We start from the raw sequence: 24415 nt of genomic DNA, 5'->3' as shown, positions 1-24415 counted from the left end.
GGGCTGCTTGTGGCCCCTGAGATAGACTAGTCCATCCACTTAGGAACTTGCAGAAAGTGGAGAGCTGCAGTTCAGTTTTCAGAGTCTCAGCATCAGCTCTGGCCACCAATACCCCATCCATCCCTAAGAAGATCTCAGCTTCCCTGAACACCTCAAACCCTCAAGTCTTACCTGGACAGACTTCCTGAAAAAGAGCTTTGTTCTCCAAGTATGTGCTGACGGAGATAGCATTTCAATTACCCTTTGACCCTTGCTGGAAGGCAAGGTAATTGGATTTCTGTTTAACTTTGTACTTGCTAAGAGAAATGATGACTAATTGGGACTTCCCTGGTGGTCCAGTGGTAAAGAATCTGCCTTCCAATGCAGGGGACTCGGGGTTCGATCCCTGGTCGGGGAACTAAGATCCCACATGCCACGGGGCAACTAAGCCCACGCAACGCAACTACTGAGCTCTTGCGCCTCAATGAGAGAGCCTGCGTGCCGCAAACTACCGAGCCCATGCGCTCTGGAACCTGCACGCCACAACTAGAGAGCCCACGCGCCCTGGAGCCTGCCCAGTACAACTAGAGAGAGAAAACCTGCCGCCACAACTAGAGAGAAGCCCACGCGCCACAACGAAGAGCCCGCACCACAGTGAAAGATCCTGCATGCCTCAACGAAGATACCGCATGCCGCAACTAAAACCCGACACAGCCAAAAAAGAAATGATGACTAATTGGAAAATATTTAAAAATTCTCTTCTCACCAGATTATTTTCTAAAAATTATATTCTCAAACATATCAATCATCGTCCACTTGTACTTTGACAGCTTTACAAACAATCCACATTTTGAAAAACTCTTTCAAACAAATCTTGGCAAATGTTGCCTGCTTTGCTGACGCTTATAATGACAGTGTTATTTCCATTTGTTTAGTTACGTTTAGTTCTCTTATCTGACATGGCCAGATGATCTAGCATTGTTTTTCAAGTCTTGTTTTTAATTTAACAAAGTAATTCATCAATTGGAAGCAACTGTTTTTGTTTTGTTTTGTTTTAAGAAGTCCCCTTTAGTGATCAGGAAAGATAACAGATTTAAAAAGAAGGAATGGCCAATGCATTTTCTTTGTAAATCATTTTAGAGCTGAAAAATACCTTATAAATCACCACATTCACTGCCCTTATTTTCCCCATAAGAATAGAGATTGTGATTTGCTCAATGAATCATGTAAAGGTCATAGCTCAGGATGAGACTCCAGGGCTACATCTTAGCATATCTGTTCTTTTTTTAAAATTTTTATGGGGGTATACAGTTGATTTACAATGTTGTGCTAGTTTCTGCTGTACAACAAAGTGAATCAGTTATACATATTCATATATCCACTCTTTTTTAGATTCTTTCCCCATATAGGCCATTACGGAGTATTGAGCAGAGTTCCCTGTGCTATACAGTAGGTACTTATTAGTTATCTATTTTATATATAGTAGTGTGTATATAGCATGTCTGTTCTTAACTAGTTCCAAGTAAGTTAGACTGATGATCACTAAATACTACTGCAGAGTTCAAACTACGACTCCAGAAATTGAAGTGCATATGATTTTAGTCCTTAAAAAAAAAGCCACTCTACTGTGCTCTCTAAAGATGTTAAGAATCACTATTATATCATACTTGATAAATGTTTATCAAGAATATTACTTTTGGGGCTTCCCTGTTGGCACAGTGGTTAAGAATCCGCCTGCCAATGCAGGGGACATGGGTTCGAGCCCTGGTCCGCGAAGATCCCACATGCCGCGGAGCAACTAAGCCCGTGCGCCACAACTACTGAGCCTGCGCTCTACAGCCCGCAAGCCACAACTACTGAGCCTGCGCTCTAGAGCCCGTGAGCCACAACAAGAGAAGCCACCGCAATGAGAAGCCCTCGCACCGCAACGAAGAGTAGCCCCTGCTCACCACAACTAGAGAAAGCCCGCGCGCAGCAACGAAGACCCAATGCAGCCAAAAATAAATAAATAAATAAATAAAATTTAAAAAAAAAAGAATATTACTTTTGGAGACATTTTATGAAGGTCACACAAAATGCATCACATACATCTTATACATAACACTATATTTAAATTCTTAATGTCATTATCATCGTGAGAAGGGACTACTCTTCGTCATGTCCAATTTTTCTTAAGAAGGTGACACAAATGTAGGACATGCAATCTGATCACAGTGTATTCGAATCAGAGAGGAGTAATTATGAATCACAGAGGAACTGTTCCCAGGACTGCTGAAAAATGTTTGGTCCTTTGGTCACCAGCATTCATCGGACATACCTGGATCACTGCCCTCATGCCCCTGCATCTTTCTTATTTGTGGAAACATGTGTGTCTCACGAGACTGAGCCTCTTAAAGGCAGAAATGATGTGTTTGTCATTCATCCTTTCATATCCAGCATCTAGCACACTGCCTGGCACACAGTAGCAAATAAATATATAAAGGAATGAATGAATGGACAACTGAATCTCTGATGGAATTCCTGAATTGTCACAAAGATTTATGACAGTGAAAGAGTAGTTTATGATCTCAGTGAAGGCAGCAAAGTAGGTGCTATACTTTAAAAAAAGAAAATAGCCTCCTATGTCTTGCACAATGTGAATGATGCAGAAAACGTAATTAAATGATTAATGAGTGAGGAGAAGCACAAGTTTCTCCACTTACTTGCAAGCAAGCCAACTCCACTTGCAAGGGATCCGACCCAGGCTGTTTTTCCCTTCCCTTCACCAAAGGCGTCCAGCCATTCTATGTACAAGACTCCAACAGCTAGCGGAGATCCGTAACACAAAAACTGAGTAAAGAGGGAGGCCAGTACAATCACCCAGCCCCAGCCACCGTCAGGTGGCTTCTTAAATTCCATTGTAATGTGAGATCAAGGCGGTGTTTCTCTGTAGGTCCTAAGCAAAAACAAAAAGAAAAAAAGAAAAGCATATTTAGAGTGTGGCGAGGCATGGTATTTTAGATTAAAAATATCTCCTCCCAAATTGAAACATAAAAAAAGTTCTCTAAAAATATAAGAGGAAAAGGATAAAACATCATCGATATACCAAGTTAACTTTAAAATTTTGATTTCTGATTTGAATAAGTAATACATCCACATGTTTCCAAAAAGATGTTTTTTATATCATAAAAAGGATAAATTTGGAGTTTGGGATTAACATATACACACTACCATATATAAAATAGATAACCAATGGGGACCTACTGTATAGCACAGGGAACTCTATTCAATATTTTTGTAATAACCTAGAAGGGAAAAGACTCGGAATCACTGTGCTGTACAACTGAAACTCACATGACATTGTAAATCAACTATACTTCAATTTTTTAAAAAAGGCATACATAGAGTGTAAAGTCTTCTTCCCAAACTTGCCCCCATTCACCAGGTTCCCACCCCAACCCGACCACAGGAAATCACTGTTTTTGGTTTCCTGTCGCACGTTGAGTTCCCCAGGAAACACTCTTACTTAGCAAGAGGAGGTTTACTAAAAGTGTTCTCTTTCTATGGAAGAGACCAGACAGCAGCAGGAGAAGGTAAATTGCCATGCAGCTTAAGGAAGGGGATTTCTAAAGCTGGCTGACCCTTCAGAGTTGCCCTGAGTTGGGGATGGGAAGCTGGCCCTTCACACCCCCATGTTGCTAATTCACTGACTGCAGGCCACCCCAGAAGGGGGCATGACCTCAGGTGAGGTGACTCTCTTCAAAAGAGGCAATCATTACCCATGGGGTTTGTCCCCTGAAGGCCATCTGTCAGCAGCCCTTCAGCTGCTTCAGCAAGAAATCTTTCATTCCTAAGGGGGTCTGGAGGCAGCACATCACAATGTTCACACCCGAGTATCCTTCCAGAGTTTCTTTATGAGTATGCAAGCAAAACCAAGCAAATAGTCTTAGATTTCCTTTTTTCAACAAAAAGTGGATATCGTACATTCTATTCCATGCCTTGTTTTATTCACTTAACATCTTTGGGAATGCTTCCCTATCAACACATAGAGAGCATCCTTAGTCCTCTTTCTTAAATACACACATATGGCTGTATACTTGTTTGTTTGTTTTCCTTATTGAATAGGCAAAATATTCACATGGTTTAAAAATGAAAAAAATGACAACAAATACACAGTCTCCATCTACCTAGTTCCCACCTAACTTCCATTCTCTCCACCAGTAACCAACGCTTCTTGTTTCTTTTATATCCTTCCAGAATTAATTTATGAGTATATAAGCTAACTCATATACAGATTTCCTCTAATTTTTTACACAAAAAAATAGCATATTATATACATTGGTGTGTGTCTTGCTTTCTTTCACTTGACAAACACCTTGCAATGCATACATAGTAACGTTCCTCATTCCTTTGTTTCTGCTACATTGTGTTCCAGTAATTCTTAATTCTTTAACCAGTCCCCATGGCTTCCAATGAAAAACAATGCTGCAGTGAATAACCTTACATACACATTTATCTTTCTACATACCTGTCAGGAATTGCTGAGTCAATTACAAATATACATTTGTAGCTGTAATTAACATTAGCAAATTGACTTCAAGGGATTAAACCGATTTATATGATCCCCAGCAACTTTGGGCGTGTTGTGAAACTTCTGGATTTTTGCCAATTTGTTAGCTTTAAAACAGTATTTCATTATAGTTTTCGTTTGCATTTCTCAGCATTCTCTGAATGATGTGTGTCGTTTCATAGGGGAAAAGCCATTTGTAATTCGTATCTAATTCTTGGGAATATATGGGTGTTTCTGGATTTTTCTTTCTGTTCCACTGATCTGTCTATTCACTCACCATACCACATTTGTTTAACTACTAAGTCTTTTTTTTTTTTCCAGCCGCGCCATGAGGCTTGTGGGGTCCTAGCTCCCCGGGCAGAGATTGAAGCCACGCCCTCGGCAGTGAGAGTGCAGAGTCCTAACCACTGGACCACCAGGGAATTCCCTAAGTCTTTTTAATATATTTTAAGTTCCAGTAGAAATAGTTCCTTCCCTCTCTCTCCATCATTGCACACCTTTTCAATATTTTCTTGGTTCCTCCTGTTTGTTTACTTTTTTATATGAACTTCAGAATCAGTTTGTCTGCTTCTAAAAGAAATCTGATGGTGTTTTCATTAGGACTGAGTTAAATTATAAATTGATTTAAGGAAAAATACTCCTTTTATGATGTTGAATCTTTCTATCTTCCATTTCATATCTTTCCATTTGTTCAAGTCTACTTTTGTGTCCTTAGTGTTTAAAATTTTCCCCAACAATACTTTTTATTTTATTTTTATATATCTTATCCTTTTTGCTAATATTATAATTGGGCTTATTTCTTTGATTTGTCTTCTGTTTGTATGCGTAAAAGCTATTAATATCTGTATGTTAATTTTGGACTCCACTACCTTACTATAAAATCTCTTGTTTGAAGTAGATTTTTGGATGATTCTCTTGGATACATACAATCTATAATACAATACAGTTATATAACCATCTACAAACAGTGGTAGTTTTACCCCCTAACTTTGGATTTTTATGCATCTATCTAACTTCCTTCTTTTACCTTTGCGTGGGACAAGCATCTAGAATAATGTTAAATAATAAGAGTACACATCGTTGTCTAGTTCCTAAATTCAATGGGAAAGCCTTCAAGTGTCATGGTGCTGCTCTGAGGCTGAGATAGATATATTTCACAAAGTTAAGAAAAAAAGTTTCTACTTTTGAGTATTATTATAAAGAATGTTTATTACACTTTTCTCAAATGCATTTCCAGTGCATAGGGAGATAATTATGATTTTCTCCTTTTAATTTTTAATGTAACAAAATCTGTATCTTATACTATTGAACCATCCTTGAATTAGTAGACTAAATCTTCCCTGGTTCATGCTCTACTTTGATTATGTCAGTCTATTAGGGGGAGGGTTAAATTCATAAGTGAGATTTGTCTCTTTTTGCTTTTAATTTTGACTAGGTTTTGGTATCAAAATGATATTTTAAAAGAATTTGAAAACATTCATTCTTTGTAAGTTCTGAAACAGTTTACATGGCAACAGATTTGGAGGCCCAAGGCCTGAACTTCCTGCCCCCAACAGGGCCTCCCACTTAATCTTCACCTCCTGTCTCTCTTCACCATGCCAGGTTTAGTCAGGTTCAACAGTCTTCTTTGGCCACAGATTTTGCCAAACCATCCCCTTGGCTGCAGTTTCACCAGATAATAGGTAAAGAGAGTAGGAACACCATTCATCCATTCATGCATATCCCTAATTAGATGGTGAGGCATTTGGCTACCTTAAGAGAGTCATAGTTACACCCATCAATTTACCTGAGCCTCACTGAATTTCTCCATTTTGCCATTCAAAGCCCTGGGCAAAAATCACGTCACCACCTGCCACAGGATTTTGTACAAATTAACTTTCAATATTTCATAACTGAAAACTGAAAGATATTACAATTTGTGCACAAAACTGTGGAGTCTAAAATCCGGTCTCCCAGACCACATGATTGTGTTAGCAGACAGAATACTCCAAACTTCCAAATATCGAAACCCTTTGAAGTTTCAGATATGCCCCTTCATCAGAAGTTTACTCTCTCCAGTACCTACTCTATTGTAAAAGTAAATAATAAAATTCTGTTCCTCCTAATGACAATGTAGTACTCTGAAATTCCTGTTTAGAATACCTTTTAAAGAAAAGATAGTCTTAATTTCCTAAACTAGATAATATATGATAGCAATAGCCAAACACCTAATGAGACTAAAAGGTTGTATAAAAACAAATGCATAAGACACTGTCCTTCATTTAAATCTTCAAATTACAGCACTCCAGGAAAAGTACACATTTACAAAGGCAAAGCACCACAATCATAAGTAAAGCCAGTATTTTCTGGAGGGCAGGGGGAAGGCAGTGAAACGGTGAGGAATATCTCCCTTGCCAGTTTGCAAACTGAAGTAGACAGAAATGCCTTTATACACCAAGTACCTTTGCCTTGCCTTGTTTTGCTTTGCCTTGCCTTGGGTGACATTTCAACACATATGACAGGAGCCAGAGAAATTCTTCTCACAGTAAATATTTGGGAGAGCAAACCTTTGAAATACAAAGCTTCCACATATATCAACTTAGACTAGAAAGACGAGTTTTTATAAAGAGTTGGCTAAGAGCTTCTGACCTTTAATTGTCACATAGTTTGAGATACTTGTAGCCTGAAGAGAACATGGTGAAAAATACCATTTAGTGATTTCTTGTTTTCTGTCAGGGCAACACCTTTCTCTTGTACTTTCCGCTATTCCTTAGATGTCGCTCACCTGCTATTTCTCTGATATTCTATGTTTTGTAAGGTGATTTCACAAATAGACTAGCCTTTCCTCCCTGCTGTAATGGTACTCAATTTCCTTTGGAGCACTTGGATCTTCCTCATGGGTACATGGTTGGTGGGACTATTAATCAAGGTTCCTTGATCTTGACCTATAGAGTAGAACCTGATCCAAGCAAGGCCAGTAGGACCCCTCTCCCAGGATCCTGAATCTCAAGTGAAATCCTCTAATAAAAGAAAAATATTTGGAGTTTATTGATCCCAGTGGTAGTGTATTAAAGAAACCCTCTGTCAGATCCCACTACCTTCGCTCCCTAGGGATACCCAAGCCTGGTTTCTCCAGCCTTCCATTTCATTCTATGAGCTAACATAGTAAATTATTTTGTTAAGTTAGCTGTTATTTGTTTAAGTGCAACAGAATAAACATGTTGTGAGTATGCAGTAATTTCAAGTTGATTATTTTAACCATCCATACTCTGCTTGATCCTATTTGGGCAAAAGGTTAAGCTTAGGAGTACAGTCTATGACCACAAAATATAGGAAATATAGACATGCCATACCTTTTTTTCTGAAAATTTCATCTTATTAATCCTCCTCTTGACAACCCATGATCCAATATGATAAAATGCCTTCCCTGGCATTCTTGTACATAAAAAGTCTAAATTAACTGAAATTTCCACTAAGCCCATTTATTCTAATATTTACAGAAATGCAGTGTTATAAAAATGGGATCTTCATTCAAAAAGCTTTTTGATCACTTTCAATTTAAATTATATTGCACTTGATACCAAAGGAAATTAGAAGGAATATAAGGCATCGCCCTTGCCATCTAGGAGCTTATAACCCCATTAGGAAGGTAAGATACACTCACAAGAGAGTATATAGTTAAGTGCCACAGAGGTGGGTAGGTAGTAAACCTTTAGGAGTCAGAGGGAATGAAGGCAATCAAGGCAGGAGCAGGAGTGGAAGCCCTCACAAAGCAGGTTCGTTCTAAAGAATAATGTAGAGACTCATGAAAGGGGGGCTCAGACAAGAGGATCAAGATTAATATGGGTGTGGAATCAGGAAAAGGCTTAATAGGTTTCATGTAAAGTGAAGAGGGCAGACCTTACAAGGCTCCCAGAGGAAAATTAGATTAGAAAGATGGCACTCTCCACTGAAACTTAACAGGAAAGTGTCTCAAGAAGCCTGTGTTTATAGCCCCAAGATAGGATTCTTTTTACACTTTTTGTAATAAACCCTGGCACTAATAATAACCCATTTATATTATCTAAGTGGTGTGTTTTTTCCCTAAAAAATAGCAAAATCAATAAGTACCAGAACATGTTGTTTTATTCCATGAGTATATTCAAAGGTTTGGGAACATATTCATATGACTGTATAAAAATATGCTTCTAGGAAACACATGCATTGTAGTATATTCTAGTACATCCTTTGAGAATTTGGAATCTTTTAACCTGTGTTAACAAATTCAGACTCTGCATGACAAGACATCTTATAAAACTCAAAATTAGAAGCCATTTTGAAAGACAATTTGAACAGCACTGTAATTTAGGGGTAGTTTTGTCACACAACAGAGTCTGACGGGATATCACAAAATTAACTTTAACTTATAATTTAAGTGTATTTCTTATCTTTAACTTAAAAATTAAATGTATTCTGGAGAGCAGCCAAGATGACACAGTAGAAAGACGCTGAGCTCACCTCCTCTCATGAGCACACCAATATCACAACTATCTGCAGAACAGCTATCGATGAAAATGATTGGAACCTATCAGAAAAGATCTTCTACTGAAACCGAGCAGGACCCTGTGGGGCTCCTGGGCACAGACCCTTTCTGTCCTCCACTCTTTGTAGGGAATGACCTCCATGACCTTCCCTGAGCCCCAAAGGGCAGATTCAAACAGTTGCTAATCAGGAGGGAGGGAGGGGATGCAGAGACAAGGAGGAGCAGCCAAGAAACAACAGTGCAGCCTTGGGGCAGGGTCCTGGTTCAGCCTGAAGGGATACACGTAACAATATCTTTGAGCGATTTATAGAACTAAAACCCCCAACAAATGGAAGATGTCAGCATTCTTCATTCCAGAGATGACCACCTGGGACCAGATTAAAGGAACCAGAGAAGCTCATTAAAAGATTACCTGAGACCAGATGAAAGGAGTGCAGGCCGTGTACACATCCTAGTCTTACCAGCAACCCCACCCTTGAACCATTGCTATAAAACTCCTCACCAAATCTCCCTGGGTTGGGACACATAGTTTTCGAGGGTGGGACGCCACTGTGTCCCCTTTTGCCTGGCAAAGCAATAAAGCGATTCTTTCCTACTTCACCCAAAACCCTGTCTCTGAGATTCGATCTGACACTGGTGCACAGAGGTCGAGCTTTCAGCATCACTACAACTAAAGACGTAAAGAAAGAACCACAATGACACAGGTAGGAGGGGCAGACTTGTGATGTAATCAAATCCCATACCTCCACGTGGGTGACCCACAAACTGGAGAATGACTATACTGCAGAGGCTCTCCCACAGGAGTGAGGTTCTGAGCCCCACATCAGGCTCCCTAGCCTGAGGGTTCTGCACTGGGAAGATGAGCCCCCAGAGCATTTGGCTTTGAAGGCCAGCAGGGTTTAATTTTGGCAGCCCCACAGGACTAGCAGAAATAAAGACTTCACCCTTAAAGGGTGAACACAACATCTCACAGGCACTGGGATCCAGGGAAAAAGCAGTAATTTGATAAGAGCCTGGGCCAGGCCTACCAGCTAGTCTTGAAGAGTAAATATGTATGCACCCAACATATGAGCACCTCAATATATAAGGCAAATGTTAACAGACTTAAAAGGAGAAATCAACCATGACACAATACTAGGGGATTTTAACACCCCACTTACACCAATGGACAGATCATCCAGACAGAAAATCAGTAAGAAAACACAAGCCTTAAATAACACTTTAGACCAAATGGACTTAATTCATATATAGAGAGAGCATTCCATCTGAAAGCATTAGAATATACATTCTTTTCAAGTGCACATGGAACATTCTCCAAGATAAATCACGTTAGTCCACAAAACAATTCTTGGTAAATTTACGAAAACTGAAATCATATAAAGCATCTTTTCCAACCACAACACTTTGAGGCTAAAAATCAACTACAAGAAAAAAACTGCAAAAAACATAAACATATGTTGGCTAAACAACATGGTACTAAACAGCTAATGGATCACTGAAGAAATCAAAGAGGAAATTTAAAAATACCTAGAGACAAATGAAAACAAAAACGCGATGATCCAAAACCTATGACACAGCAAAAGCAGTTTTAAGAGGGAAGTTTATAGCAATACAAGCTTACCTCAGGAACCAAGAAAAATTACAAATAAACAACCTAATCTTATACCTAAAGGAACTGAAGAAATAAGAACAAACAAAACACAAAGTTAGTGGAAGGAAAGAAATCATAAAGATCAGAGCAGAGACAAATGAAATAGACATTTAAAAAACAATAGAAAAGATCATAAAACGATACTAAAATCTGGTTCTTTGAAAAAATAAACAACAAAAACAAATATATATATAATGATGGGAATTCCCTGGTGATCCAGTGGTTAGCATTCCACCCTTCCACTGAAAGAATCCCTGGATGGGGAACTAAGATCCCGCATGCCACATGGCATGGCCAAGAAAAAATAAAATAAAATAAAAAATTAAGTAAACAAAATTGATAAACCTTTAGCCAGACTCATCAAGAAAAAGAGGGTGAGTGTTCAAATCAATGAAATTAGAAACAAAAAGGAGAAGTTACAACCAACACCACAGAAATACAAAGGATCATAAGAGACTACTATGAACAACTCTATGCCAATAAAATGGACAACCTAGAAGAAATAACAAATTCTTAGAAAGGTAACAATCTCCCAAGACTGGACCAGGAAGAAACAGAAAATATGAACAGACCAATTACCAGTAATGAAACTGAAGCAGTAATTTAGTGCTCACTTCAGCAGCACATATACTAAAATTGAAGCAGTAATTTAAAAACTCCCAGCAAACCAAAGTCCAAGACCAGATGGCTTCATAGGTGAATTCTACCAAACATTTAAAGAAGAGTTAACACCTATCCTTCTGAAACTATTCCAAAAAACTGCAGAGGAAGGAACACTTCAGAACTCATTCTATGAGGCCAGCATCACCCTGATACCAAAACCAGACAAAAATATCACAAAAACAGAAAATTACAGGCCACTATCACTGATGAACATAGATGCAAAAATCCTCAACAAAATACTTGCAAACCCAATCCAACAATACATTAAAAGGATCATACACCATGATTAAGTGGGATTTATCCCAGGGATGCAAAGATTTTTCAATATCTGCAAATCAATTAAAGTGGTACACCGCATTAAAAAATACAAGAATAAAAACAATATGATCATCTCAGTATATGCAGAAAAAGCTTTTGATAAAATTCAACATCCATTTTATGATAAAAACTTTCCATAAAGCAAGTACAGAGGGAACATACCTCAACATAATAAAGGCCATACATGACAAACCCACAGCTAAAATCATACTCAATGGTGAAAAGCTGAAAGCATTTCCTCTAAGATCAGAAACAAGACAAGGATGCCCACTCTTACCACTCTTATTCAGCACAGTTTTGGAAGTCCTAGCCACAGCAATCAGAGAAGAAAAAGAAATAAAAAGAATCCAAATTGGAAAGGAAGAAGTAAAACTGTCACTACTTGCAGATGGCATGATACTATATACAGAAGATCCTAAAGAAGCCACTAGAAAACTACTAGAGTTCATCAATGAATTCAGTAAAGTTGCAAGATACAAAACTAATATACAGAAATCTGTTGCATTTCCATACACTAACATAGAAATATCGGAAAGAGAAATTAAGGAAACAATCCCACTTATCATTGCATCAAAAAGAATAAAATACCTAGGAATAAATCTACCTAAGGAGGTAAAAGACCTGTGCTCTGAAAACTATAAGATGCTGATGAAAGAAACTGAAGACAACACAAATAAATGGAAAGATATACCATGCTCTTGGATTGGAAGAGTCAGTATTGTTAAAATGACCATACTACCCAAAGCAATCTACAGATTCAATGCAATACCTATCAAAATACCAATGGCATTTTTCACAGAACTAGAACAAATAATTTTAAAATTTGTATGAAAATACAAAAGACCCCAAAGAGCTAAAAACAATCTTGAGAAAGAAGAACAGAGCTGGAGGAATCAAACTCCCTGACTTCAGACTACAAAGCTACAGTAATCAAAACAGTATGGTACTGGCACAAAAATAGACACATAGATCAAAGGAACAGGATAGAAAGCCCAAAAATAAACCCATATATTTATTGTCAATTAATCTACAACAAAGGAGGCAAAAATATACAATGGAGAAAAGATGGTTTCTTCAATAAGCAGTGCTGGGAAAACTGGACAGCTACATGGAAAAGAATAAAATTAGGACATTCTCTAACACCATATACAAAAATAAACTCAAAATGGATTAAAGGCCTAAAGCTAAGACTGGATACTATAAAACTCCTAGAGGAAAACAAAGGCAGAATCTCTTTGACATACATTGCAGCAATATTTTTTGGATCCGTTTCCTAAAGTCAAGGAAATAAAAGCAAAACTAAACAAATGGAACCTAATTAAATTTAAAAGCTTTTGCACAGCAAGGGCTCTCCTGGTGGCACAGTGGTTAAGAATCCACCTGCCAATGCAGGGGACATGGGTCCGAGCCCTGGACCGGGAAGATCCCACATGCCGCGGAGCAATGAAGCGCATATGCCACAACTACTGAGCCTGTGCTCTAGAGCCCGTGAGCCACAACTACTGAAGCCCATGTGCCTAGAGCCTGTGCTCCACAACAAGAGAAGCCACCACAAGAAGCCTGCGCACCACAACAAAGAGCAGCCCCCACTCACTGCAACCAGAGAAAGCCCGCGTGCAGCAACAAAGACCCAACGCAGCCAAAAATAAATAAATAAAATAAATAAATTTATTTAAAAAAATAAATAAAAGCTTTTGCAGAGCAAAGGAAACCATAAACAAAATGAAAAGACGACCTACTGAATGGGAGAAGATATTTGCAAATGATATGACTGACAAGGGATTACTATCCAACATATATAAACAGCTCATACAACTCAACACCAAAAATACAAAACAACCTGATATAAAAATGGGCAGAAGAACTGAATAGACATTTTTCCAAAGAGGAAATACAGATGGCCAACAAGCATATGAAAAGGTGCTCAACATCGCTAATATCAAGGAAATGCAGATCAAAACCACAATGAGATATCACCTCACACCTTTCAGAATGGCTATCATCAAAAAGAACATAAATAACAATGTTGGCGAGGATGTGGAGAAAAGGGAACCGTCGTACACTGTTGGTGGAAATGTAAGTTGGTGCAGCCACTGTGGAAAACAGTATGGATGTTTCTCAAAGAAATAAAAATAAAACTACCATATGACCCAGCAGTTCCAATCTTGGGTATATACCCCCCCAAAACGAAAACACTAATGGAAAAGATACATGCACCCCAATGTTCATAGCAGCATTATTTATAATTGCCAAGGTAGGAAAGCTACCTAATTAAGGGTCCATCAACAGATGAATGAATAAAGAAGGTGTGATATGTGTATACAATGGAATACTATTCAGCCATAAAAAAGAATGAAATTTTGCCGTTTGCAGCAACATGAATAGACTTGGAGGGCATTAGGCTAAGAGAAATAAGTCAGACAGAAAAAGACAAATACTGTATGGTATCACTTATTTGTGGACTCTAAAAAGTATAACTAGTGAATACAACAAAAAAGAAGCACACTCACAGATACAGAGAACAAACTAGTGGTTACCAGTGGCGAGGGGGGAGCAATATAGGGGTAGGGGAGTGGGAGGTACAAACTACTGGGTGTAAGATAGGCTCAACAATGTACTGCAGAAGAGGGGTAATACAGCCAATATTTTGTAATAACTGTAAATGGAAAGTAACCTTTAAAAACTGTATAAAAATTTAAAAATTTTTTAAAAATAAAATCCCTAATGAAGTAAAAAAAATGTTGATCTTTTTAAAAAAATTAAATATATTCCACATATTATAAACCTCCCTTGGACAAGAAAGGAGAACATGAAGTAAAACAAACCATAATAAAATATCATTATTCAACAAAGTTCTATTATCATTAGTATAAAGGACAGCATGTCTCTTAAAGCTAGAATTTGTTTTGTTAAAGGGAAAGAAGAGTTAGGTAAATTCCAAGACATTTCCTTCGGAAAATGAAAAGGACTGTTGAAAGTCTACTTTTCACTCATGGTAAACTTTTAAGCTCCAATGTCTAGTAGGGCATTCAGTTCTGTTCAAATGATGCCAAGTCTTTGTTATTTCCTTAACTCTACGCTGGCTGAAAATTTCTATTCTCCCAGATGTAGGATGTCAGAATTGCGTATTTGACATTTATGAACATTTAATGTTGACACAGAAGCTTTCTGTCCCTGAAATGTATGCAAATGTTCTGTACTATTTTTTGCCAAATACAGAGTGATTTACAACTGTTTGATCTTATTTTCAGTTAATAGCTGCCTCTTGCCTTTGTTCCCCCCATAATTATTTTTCTCTAATAACTTCTTTTTTGAATGTTACCTTTAAATATCTCATTAAAGAGTCCCAGATATATTTTCTACTTGAATTACAGAAGTAGGTAAAAACAGCAAATTTTTATTTGAATCTCAGACACTACCAAATTATCTGGCGCTGAATTGTCACTTTAATTGAGAGCCTAGGATCAGGGACTACATCCTGGGAAAAAATGGTTGATTCCGAGTTGATTTTGTCTTGATCTAGGCATCTGTGAGGAGAGCCAAAAGTCTGAATCATCCTGGGTTTCATGACCTTCCTTCAGTTACATTAATGCCACTTTTATTATGTGGGAAGCTCTAAACCATCGGCCAGGAGGTGGAGAATAGAAACGTTTCCATGCTGCTGGTGGGGATGAAAAGGCTGCCTCCACTTTGGAGAACAGTTTGAGGAGTGGGCATGGGGGATGACTGTTAGAGGGACAAGGTTTCTTTGGGGTGATAAAAAGGTTTTACAATGATTTTTAAAGGTTTTAAAAGTAGATTGTGGTACAGTGTGCACAACTCTTGAATAAAATCCACTCAACAGCACACAGTAAGTGGGGGCATTTTATCATATGTGAATTTTATCTCGATAAAGCTGTCAAAAGAAAACACATTCAAAAGCTCCTAGAGGGGCTTCCCTGGCGGTCCAGTGGTTAAGACTCTGCACTCCCGATGCAGGGGGCCCGGGTTCGATCCCTGGTCAGGGAACTAGATCCTGCATGCCGCAACTAAAGATCCCGCATGACGCAGTGAAGACCCAGTGCGACCAAATAAATAAATAAATATTAAAAATATTTTTTAAGTATTAAAATTAAAAAAAAAAAACACACAAAAGTGCCTAGAAATTATGTTTCAGTTCTGACTCCAGTACAGGTAACAAGTTTCTGCTCAAACTAAAGAGCAGACCTGCTTGGCCAGAACTGTTCTAGTGTTAGTATCCCTCTTCCCCTATTGTGCCTTTTGCCCATCCAGCCATGCATCATTTATTCTCCACCACCACAGTTTGGGAAAAAGGTATTCTGGGAATTGAGAGAAACAATTATTTGGGAATTCTAACAAAAATGTAGGTAAACAAATCATTCTTTGGGTGTTGTAATAAAAATGAAGGTAAGCAAATAATTCTTTGTGAATTCTATTAAAATATAAACAAACATACACTAATACATACTAAAGCTCATAGTTGAACATAAATTAATTAAATTTCATTTACTGGGAGACAGTATAAGCAAGGTAGTTAAGAGGTATATCATATCACTTATATGTGGAATCTAAAAAAAGAAGTGATACAAATGAACTTATATGCAAAACAGAAATAGACCTAGAGATATAGAAAACAAACTTATGGTTACCAAAGGGGAAAGGAGGGGGAGGGGTAAATTAGGAGTTTGGTAATAACATATACACACTACTATATATAAAATAGGTAAACAACGAGGACCTACTGTATAGCACAGGGAACTATTCTCAATATCTTGTAATAACCTATAAGGGAAAAGAATCTGAAAAAGAATATATATATAACTGAATCACTTCGTTGTACACCAGAAACTAACACAACATTGTAAACCAACTATACTTCAAAAAAAAAAAAGACTTATTACCAAAAAAAAGATGTATAAGTAATGATGCCTGTTCCTAGTTCTTGAGTCCTCTTTTTATCACAGCTATTATTCCACTTCTACTTTCACTTTCCTAGTTCTTAAGCACTTCCATTCTACCATGTGTCTGAGGGATGAAAAGTGCAGCATCTGCAGTTATCAGTAGCAAAAGTGTCAACACTGTTATGACTGATTTTTGATAATTTATGAGTAATATAAAGCTTTAAAATAATATATAAATTCCCTCTGGGTCAAAAACGTAAACTTTCAAGTGAATCTATTTGTTGATTCATATATTAGTGAATAAAGTCACATTAGCACATTAGTCCTTCAAAAGTTATGGTCACTGGATCAATTTTGTCACTTTCCAATGACATTTCATAATCAGTGCAGTTTATGATTTCTCCTCTAAAGTAAAACAATTTTAGTTATATATCAGTATTATTTTTTTATTATTTTATTTATTTATTTATTTTTGGCCGTGTCAGGTCTTAGTTGCGACACTAGGGATCTTTCTTGCGGCATGTGGGATCTTTCATTGCGGCACGTGGGCTCTTTGTCGCGGCACACGGGCTTCTCTCTAGTTGTGGTGCACAGGCTCCAGAGCGCATGGGCTCAGTAGTTGCGGCATGCGGGCTTAGTTGCCCACGGCATGTGGGATCTTAGTTCCCCGACCAGGGATCGAACCTGTGTCCCCTGCATTGGAAGGTGGATTCTTTACCACTGGACCACCAGGAAAGTCCCCAATATTATTTTTTAAAGGAAAAGAAAGAGAACCCACCCTGTTGTCCTTCTAAATTAACTATTAAAACTCTTTGTAAAATCATATTGCCATCCTTATTTTATATATACACATGCACATATATATTTCTATATCTACAATTCTATAAGCATTTTCTACAATATTAAATAGCTATAAAAGAGAATGAACTCCAAAAAATAATTTTAGTACAACTGTAAATCCCACTGTGGTGACCTAATCAGATTGTCTCAGAAGTCAAGAAAGGAGACTAAGCCACTTCAGACTCCTGGCATATTAAATAGTGTAGGGGGAAAAAAGCCTAAATGAGGATATAAAAATCAAGATATCTGTTTAATTTAATTTAACAATTAATGCTAGCAGGGACTTCCCTGATGGTCCAGTGGTTAAGACTGCATGCTTCCACTGCAGGGGGCACAGGTTTGATTCCCGGTCAGAGAATTAAGATCCCGCATGCTATGAGGTGTGGCCAAAAAAAAAAAAAAAAAAATTAATGCTATCAGCCAAAAAAGTGGAAACAACCCAAGTATCCAACAACTGATAAATGGATAAATAAAATGTGGTATATCTACACAATGGAATATTTTTTTCCTTTATTATAAACTGTATTTACCTTTTGGTCTCCAAGTTAACTGAGGTGGTAGGTAGTTTTATTTTATGTATTTTTTAATTTTTTTAAATTTATTTTATTGAAGTAAAGTTGATTTACAATGTTGTGTTAGTTTCTGGTATACAGCAAAGTGATTCAGTTATAGATAGATAGATAGATAGATAGATAGATAGATAGATAGATAGATATTCTTTTTTATACTCTTTTCCATTATGGTTTACTATAGGACATTGAATATAGTTCCCTGTGCTATAAAATAGGACCTTGTTGTTTATCCAGTCTATATGTAATAGTTAGCATCTGCTAATCCCAAACTCCCACTCCATCCCTCCCCCACCCCACCTCCCCCTTGGCAACCACAAGTCTGTTCTCTATGCCTGTGAGTCTGTTTCTGTACCCAATGGAATACTGTTCAGCAATAAAAAGGAATGAAGTACTGACACATGCTACAACATGGATGAACCTTAAAAACACTATGCTAAGTGAAAGCAGCCAATCACAGAAGACTACATATTGTATGGTTCCCATTTATATGAAACTTCCAGAATAGGCAAGTCTACAGAAACAGAAAGTAGAATAGCAGTTGCCTAGGGCTAGGAGGGTTGGGAGAAAATGAGAAGTGAATGCTGAGCGGTATGAGGTTTCTTCCGGGGATGATGAAAACGTTTTAGAACTGATGATGGTGATGGCTACACAGGTCTGTGCCTACACTAAAAATCGTCAGATCGTACACTGTAAATAGATGAATTATAAGGTTTGTGAATTATATTTTAATAAAGCTGTCATTTAAAAATTAATGCAAACCCCAACGGAATACGTTTGTCAAAATTCATCATATTGTACACATAACTATTGGATTTTATTGTATGTAAATTACACCTCAATGAAGCTGATTTTATAAAGAAAAATAATTAATGCTATAAACACACACACAGTTCCAGTGACCGTATATATGGCCTGATCTGGAGATAAAATCAACAATATCTGTTTGAGGCCTTTCATAAATGTAAGACCCCTCCCCCAGGCCAATGGTGCTCCTCCCCCCCCATGCCCACACACCTCCCAACACACACACCCAGATTTTTTTTTCTTTTTGGCCTGACAGTTTCTTTAATGACACCTTCAGTTCATGATTCTTTCATGTAACTTAACTAATGCAGACACGGTCACCTCCCAAATCAGAGCATCAAGTTAGCTCATAATCACACCCAGATTTCTAACCCAGAAACAGGTTTAAATAAGGGCAATAAAATCAGATTACATTTTGCTTATTCTGTTGTATTGTAGCTCCTCAAAGAAAGCAGTAACAGAGCTTCTGTTTAAGTGCAGGAACAACTACACATCATAAAAGAATCTAAGCAATGAAAATAAAACATAAATTCCAGGTTTCTGAAGAAAATGTCAGGGATCTTTGGCTGCTTTGTGTACATATAGAAGGACGTATAGAAAGTGATATGGAGGACTTCCCTGGTGGCGCAGTGGTTAAGAATCTGCCTGCCAATGCAGGAGACGTGGGTTCGAGCCCTTGTCCGGGAATATCCCACATGCGGCGGAGCAACTAAGCCCGTGCACCGCAACTACTGAGCCTGCGCTCTAGAGCCCACAGCCACAACTACTGAAGCCCGTGCACCTAGAGCCCGTGCTCTGCAACAAGAGAAGCCACCGCAATGAGAAGCCCGCGCACCGCAACGAAGAGTAGCCCCTGCTCGCCCCAACTAGAGAAAGCCCGCGCGCAGCAACGCAGAAAGAAAGAAGGAAAGAAAATGATATGGAGCAAGTTAACAATAGTTTAAATTGCTTGATAGCTTCCCTTTATTCCTCTTAGTTTCACCGTAAAGAAAGACAGGGTAAAGAGGAAGAGAAGTTTTTCTAGTATCTGGTTCCACAGAGGTAGGAACTGAGTAATGGTTAAGATCATGAGCTTTGTTATTACATGTATATCTGGGTTCTGATCCAGTCTACACTATTTACCATGTGTTTTTGAGCCAACTACTTAATGTTTCTGTGCCTCAGGCTTCCCATCTGTAAAATCGGAGAGTAGTGAGTTTAAAGTGCAAAGCTTGCTTATATGTGGAATCTTAAAAAAGGGTACAAATGAACTTATCTACAAAACAGAAATAGAGTCACAGATGTAGAAAACAAACTTATAGTTCCCAAGGGGTAAGGGAGGGGGGAGGGATAAATTGGGAGATTGGGATTGACATACACACACTACTATATATAAAATAGATAACTAATAAGGACCTACTGTACAGCACAGGGAACTCTACTCAATACTCTACAATGGCCTATATGGGAAAAGAATCTAAAAAAGAGTGGATATATGTATATGTATAACTGATTCACTTTGCTGTACAGCAGAAACTAACACAACACTATAAATCAACTATACTCCAATAAAAATTTTTTAAAAATTAAAAAAATAAAGTGCCAAGCTCAGTGCCTAGCACATAGCACTTTATTAAACATTACCTCTGATTTTGTAACTATAAGGGATTTCTAGGGACCTGATAGCTATTTTCTAAGAAGTAGCTCCTGGTTACTTACACCAGAGCTCGACAGCAACTAGTTACTGAATCATTTATCAATCTAGGGCTTCTAAGACTTTTTGATCTTTAGTTATTTCTTAATACTTAGAACATTTAAACCAAGATCTGGATATTGGCAGACCGTAATTTGGAATGATTTGAAACTGGTGTTTACTACTAGGATTTTGGTTTCAAGTTTAGGAATCCCAGAATTTGCATTTTTAAAAAGTCACCCTATGGGGAATTCCCTGGCGATCCAGTGGTTAAGACTCGGTGCTTTCACTGCTGTGGCCCCACGTTCGATCCCTGCTCAGGGAACTAAGATCCCAAAGGTCGAGCGGCGCGGCCAAAGAAAAAAAAAAAAGAAAATCACCGTATGATTCTGACCCAGGTCATCCATAGATACACTCTGAAAACTGTCGCCCAACCACGGTGGGCACTAGAATCATCTAGGAAGCTTTTAAACATCCCTGATGCCAGGTCCTACCACCAGCCTGCTCCGGGGTGAAGCCTAACCCTTCCTGCCAGTCTAATGTGCAGCTGCGGTGAGAATCACTGCCCTATAGGATAGAGCACCTTCTGACCAACTGTGCCATATTCATCCCAGTGGGGGAAGGACACAGGCGAGGGAGGGAAGAAGATAAAAAGCAGCTGGCGGCAGGGAGCGAATGGACCAAGTGGGAACTCTCTGCCTGGGGCCCATCCACTCCAACGCAGCACCCAGCACTTGGCTGTCCTTTTCGCTCTACCCTGTCATCTATACTGTCAAGGACAAAGCTTACTTACCCGCCACCCTCTCTACTGATCATCACTTCTAGGTTTCAAATAGAAGCAAAAGCAAAAATTCTTATAGGAGGGATGACCATGGTGAAAGTTAATATCCTGCTTTTCTATAAAATGGGAAAAATGCAGGAGGGGATCAATGCAGAAGGAGATCATGATACAAAAATTAGAAGATGATTACATCCATTTATCTGTTTTTTTAATGAAAACAGGAGAAAGTGGTATAAGACAGTTTATCAAACAAGTAAAAAAAAACAAAAATAAAATACCTCCACCATGCTAACACACCTAAGTGAACTGAAAGCTTACAGGAAGGTAAGCATCACTCTCCAAAGAATCAAAAGTTTACAAAACAAAAGAGCAGAATAATTGGACTGTCTCAGGAGAGCATGACTATTATTTTTCTAAGCACCCTGGAGTGCAGAGGCAAAAAAAAGGAGTGGACAGTTGCCTGCTCCCTCTTCACTTGTGACATTTCGTTCTGTCCCCAGTGGTGGTGGCAATGCTATTAACCCCACCCTTTGATGTGGCAAGTCCTCAAAATCTGTTAGCCGGTTTCTGGCAAGAGAATGAGCAGTCTCACCCTTGCAGCTCCAAAGAGCGCAAATATGAACACCACTGCCAGCCAGGGGAGAAAGAAGCCTTTTCCTGTCTCCTCCCATTGTCCCAAATGGCCGAGCCTGGGTGCACTGCTTCTAGAGCATCACGCAACCTCCCATAATGCCATCCGGCTGCTGCCAGCAGCTCAAGAAAAGCCCCGGGAGGAGCAGCTTCAAGAATCTGCAGGCAGGGCTTCCCTGGTGGCGCAGTGGTTGAGAGTCTGCCTGCCGATGCAGGGGACACGGGTTCGAGCCCTGGTCCGGGAAGATCCCACATGCCGCGGAGCAGCTGGGCCCGTGAGCCATAATTACTGAGCCTGCGTGTCTGGAGCCTGTGCTCCGCAACAACAGAGGCCGCGATAGTGAGAGGCCCGCGCACCGTGATGAAGAGTGGCCCCCGCTTGCCGCAACTAGAGAAAGCCCTCGCACAGAAACGAAGACCCAACACAGCCAAAAATAAATAAATTAATTAATTAAGATAACCACGTCCCTTAAAAAAAAAAATATATACGTGCTTACATAAATAAAATTAAAAAAAAAAAAAAAGAATCTGCAGGCAGCCTGCGCCGAGACAGTCGCCCCACTGCTCTGGGTCCAAGCCACACGCCCCGGCCAGCCTCTGCAGTCCCCAGCCCAGCAGGCCTGAGGGCGGGAGGGGAAACTTTGAGAAGATTCTAACGATGATGATATTGTTAATGGTGATGATGATAATTATAACAAAGCTGTCAACATGACTACGATGTCACCTATCAATGTGGTCAAATCAGCAGAACACCTCAAGTTAGGGGAACATAGTGGGAGAGAAGCTGGGATCTTTTAGTAACGGTATTATGTGGTCCCAAAGGATGGTTAGAATTCCACTTTTCTGTTATATCAATAGTTACAGTTTCTGGGAATTCCCTGGCGGTCCAGTGGTTAAGACTCTGTGCTTTCGTTGCCATGGGCTGGGGTGCGATCCCTGGTAGGGGAGCTGAGATTCCACAACCGGCACGGCATGGCCAAAAAAAAAAAAAAAAAGGTACCTAAGATCTTGTGTTCTAAACTAGTTCTCAAGAAAAAATGGTGACTCTATGGGCATCAAAAAAGCAAACACGGGACCCCATTTTAAGGTTGTATCTCCACAGGAGCATGTTTCTAATCATCAAAACATATACTTTGCAGGGGATTTCAAACCTGGCTGCACCGTGGAATCACCTTGAGGGCTTAAAAATGACCAATGTCGGAGCCTTCTCTTGACCCATGAAAACAGGATCTCTGGGGTTGAGGCCAGGTTGCTAAAGGGCTCCAGGTGATCTCCATGTCAAGCTCCTGACCGAAAGGAGTGGACCACCGCACTAGCTTGCATAATTGCTCCTCTTGGTGGACAAGCCTAAAATGAAAGACCTGACTGCTTTTAGTTATTTAAATTGATAGGTTTTTTTTTTACCCACATCAAACATGGCTATGGAAAAAGATTTCAAATATCCTGAAATCCCAATGGTATCATAATACTATCCTTTCTTAGGAATTCTCTAAACAGTGGAACTAAGAAAATTTCCAAGGATTAAATGTACTCTTACTTAGCCATATCAAGGAATAACTTTTAATTACCATTTTCTAGTAACACTTTCTATGTATCAGACACAGTGCCAGGATTTTCAAACGTTATCTTTTTAATCTACATAAGATATATTAGGAAGATATTAATAACCCTCCTTCTACCTCCAGTATAACCACAGGATTTTTGCTAGACTCTACTTAAGGCTCTCTCCATTTAACCCTAGCATTTATTACCTAATGCAGGTTCATAACTGGTCCGTAGGTTTGCATTCTTTTACTTTGGGAATTTGACTGGAAACCTTTTTTTAATGGATACTCTTTAACATAACTGAACATGCTAACATCCTTCAAGGGCTTATACTGGACAAACTAATGTCTAAATAATAATAATGATAACTTGACCACTTCAAGCACCTTTGAGAATAATACACAGAATACTGTAGCCTTCAGATCTTCTTTGGCCCTAAGTCCCAAAAGTCTTTACCAAAGACATTTCTATTTATTGATAAAAGTCTTTTAATGTTCTTGTAGCAGACACACACACACACACACACACAAACCACTAAACACTACTAGTTAAATCAGTATATACACTGAGAGCCAGTATTCATCACTCCTTCTTCTATGTTCCCACTACATGTGGCTTGTGCCTCTCTTTTCTTTTTTTCTTTTTTTTTTTCTTTCCTGGCCTGCATTATTATTAGCCATTACTTGTCTTTCTCTTCACTATACTGAAAATTCCTCAGGGTCAGGCCATACCTTATAGTCTTTATGTTCTTTCCACATTCCTGCATGTAGTAGGCACTGAATAAATGTTTGCTGAATTTAACAGTAAAGGGTATTAAGCTATAGTTTGGGAAGCAGTGCAAGGTAGAGGGCTAGAGGAGTGTTGTCTAAACTCTGTAATGCATCGTGGGTCCTCAAATCAATCGTGGATTGTGAACACCGTTTGATGAGCACCGTTTAAAACTGAAATTCAGACTCAAATGAAATCGATGAAAGTAGAAAATACAACAGCACCTCCTGCATCACGGTAA

General features: G+C 38.8%; 1 protein-coding gene across 7 annotated transcripts in view; it reads right to left on the bottom strand.

Annotated features, from left to right (window-relative positions):
* The window catches only part of SLC16A9 (solute carrier family 16 member 9), a 67285-nt gene that overhangs the window by 34991 nt on the left and 7879 nt on the right, over nt 1-24415 (bottom strand). For 6 of the 7 annotated variants that reach the window (XR_014249012.1, XM_082407462.1, XM_082407461.1 and 3 more), the window contains one exon: nt 2682-2914. Coding sequence is in view for 6 of the 7 variants with exons in the window: in XM_082407462.1 (XP_082263588.1) it covers nt 2682-2877 (196 nt within the window). In the remaining variant the exon portion in view is untranslated. Of the gene's footprint in view, nt 1-2681; nt 2915-3737; nt 3869-24415 lie in introns of all 7 variants that reach the window. The other variant, XM_082407463.1, reaches the window with a different exon arrangement.

This window comes from Balaenoptera borealis (genome assembly GCF_965194805.1).
Source record: "Balaenoptera borealis genome assembly, chromosome: 10".
Classification (NCBI taxonomy): Eukaryota; Metazoa; Chordata; class Mammalia; order Artiodactyla; family Balaenopteridae; genus Balaenoptera; species Balaenoptera borealis.
Note: the sequence above shows the minus strand (reverse complement) of the source record. Positions and strands in the feature narration are given on the sequence as shown.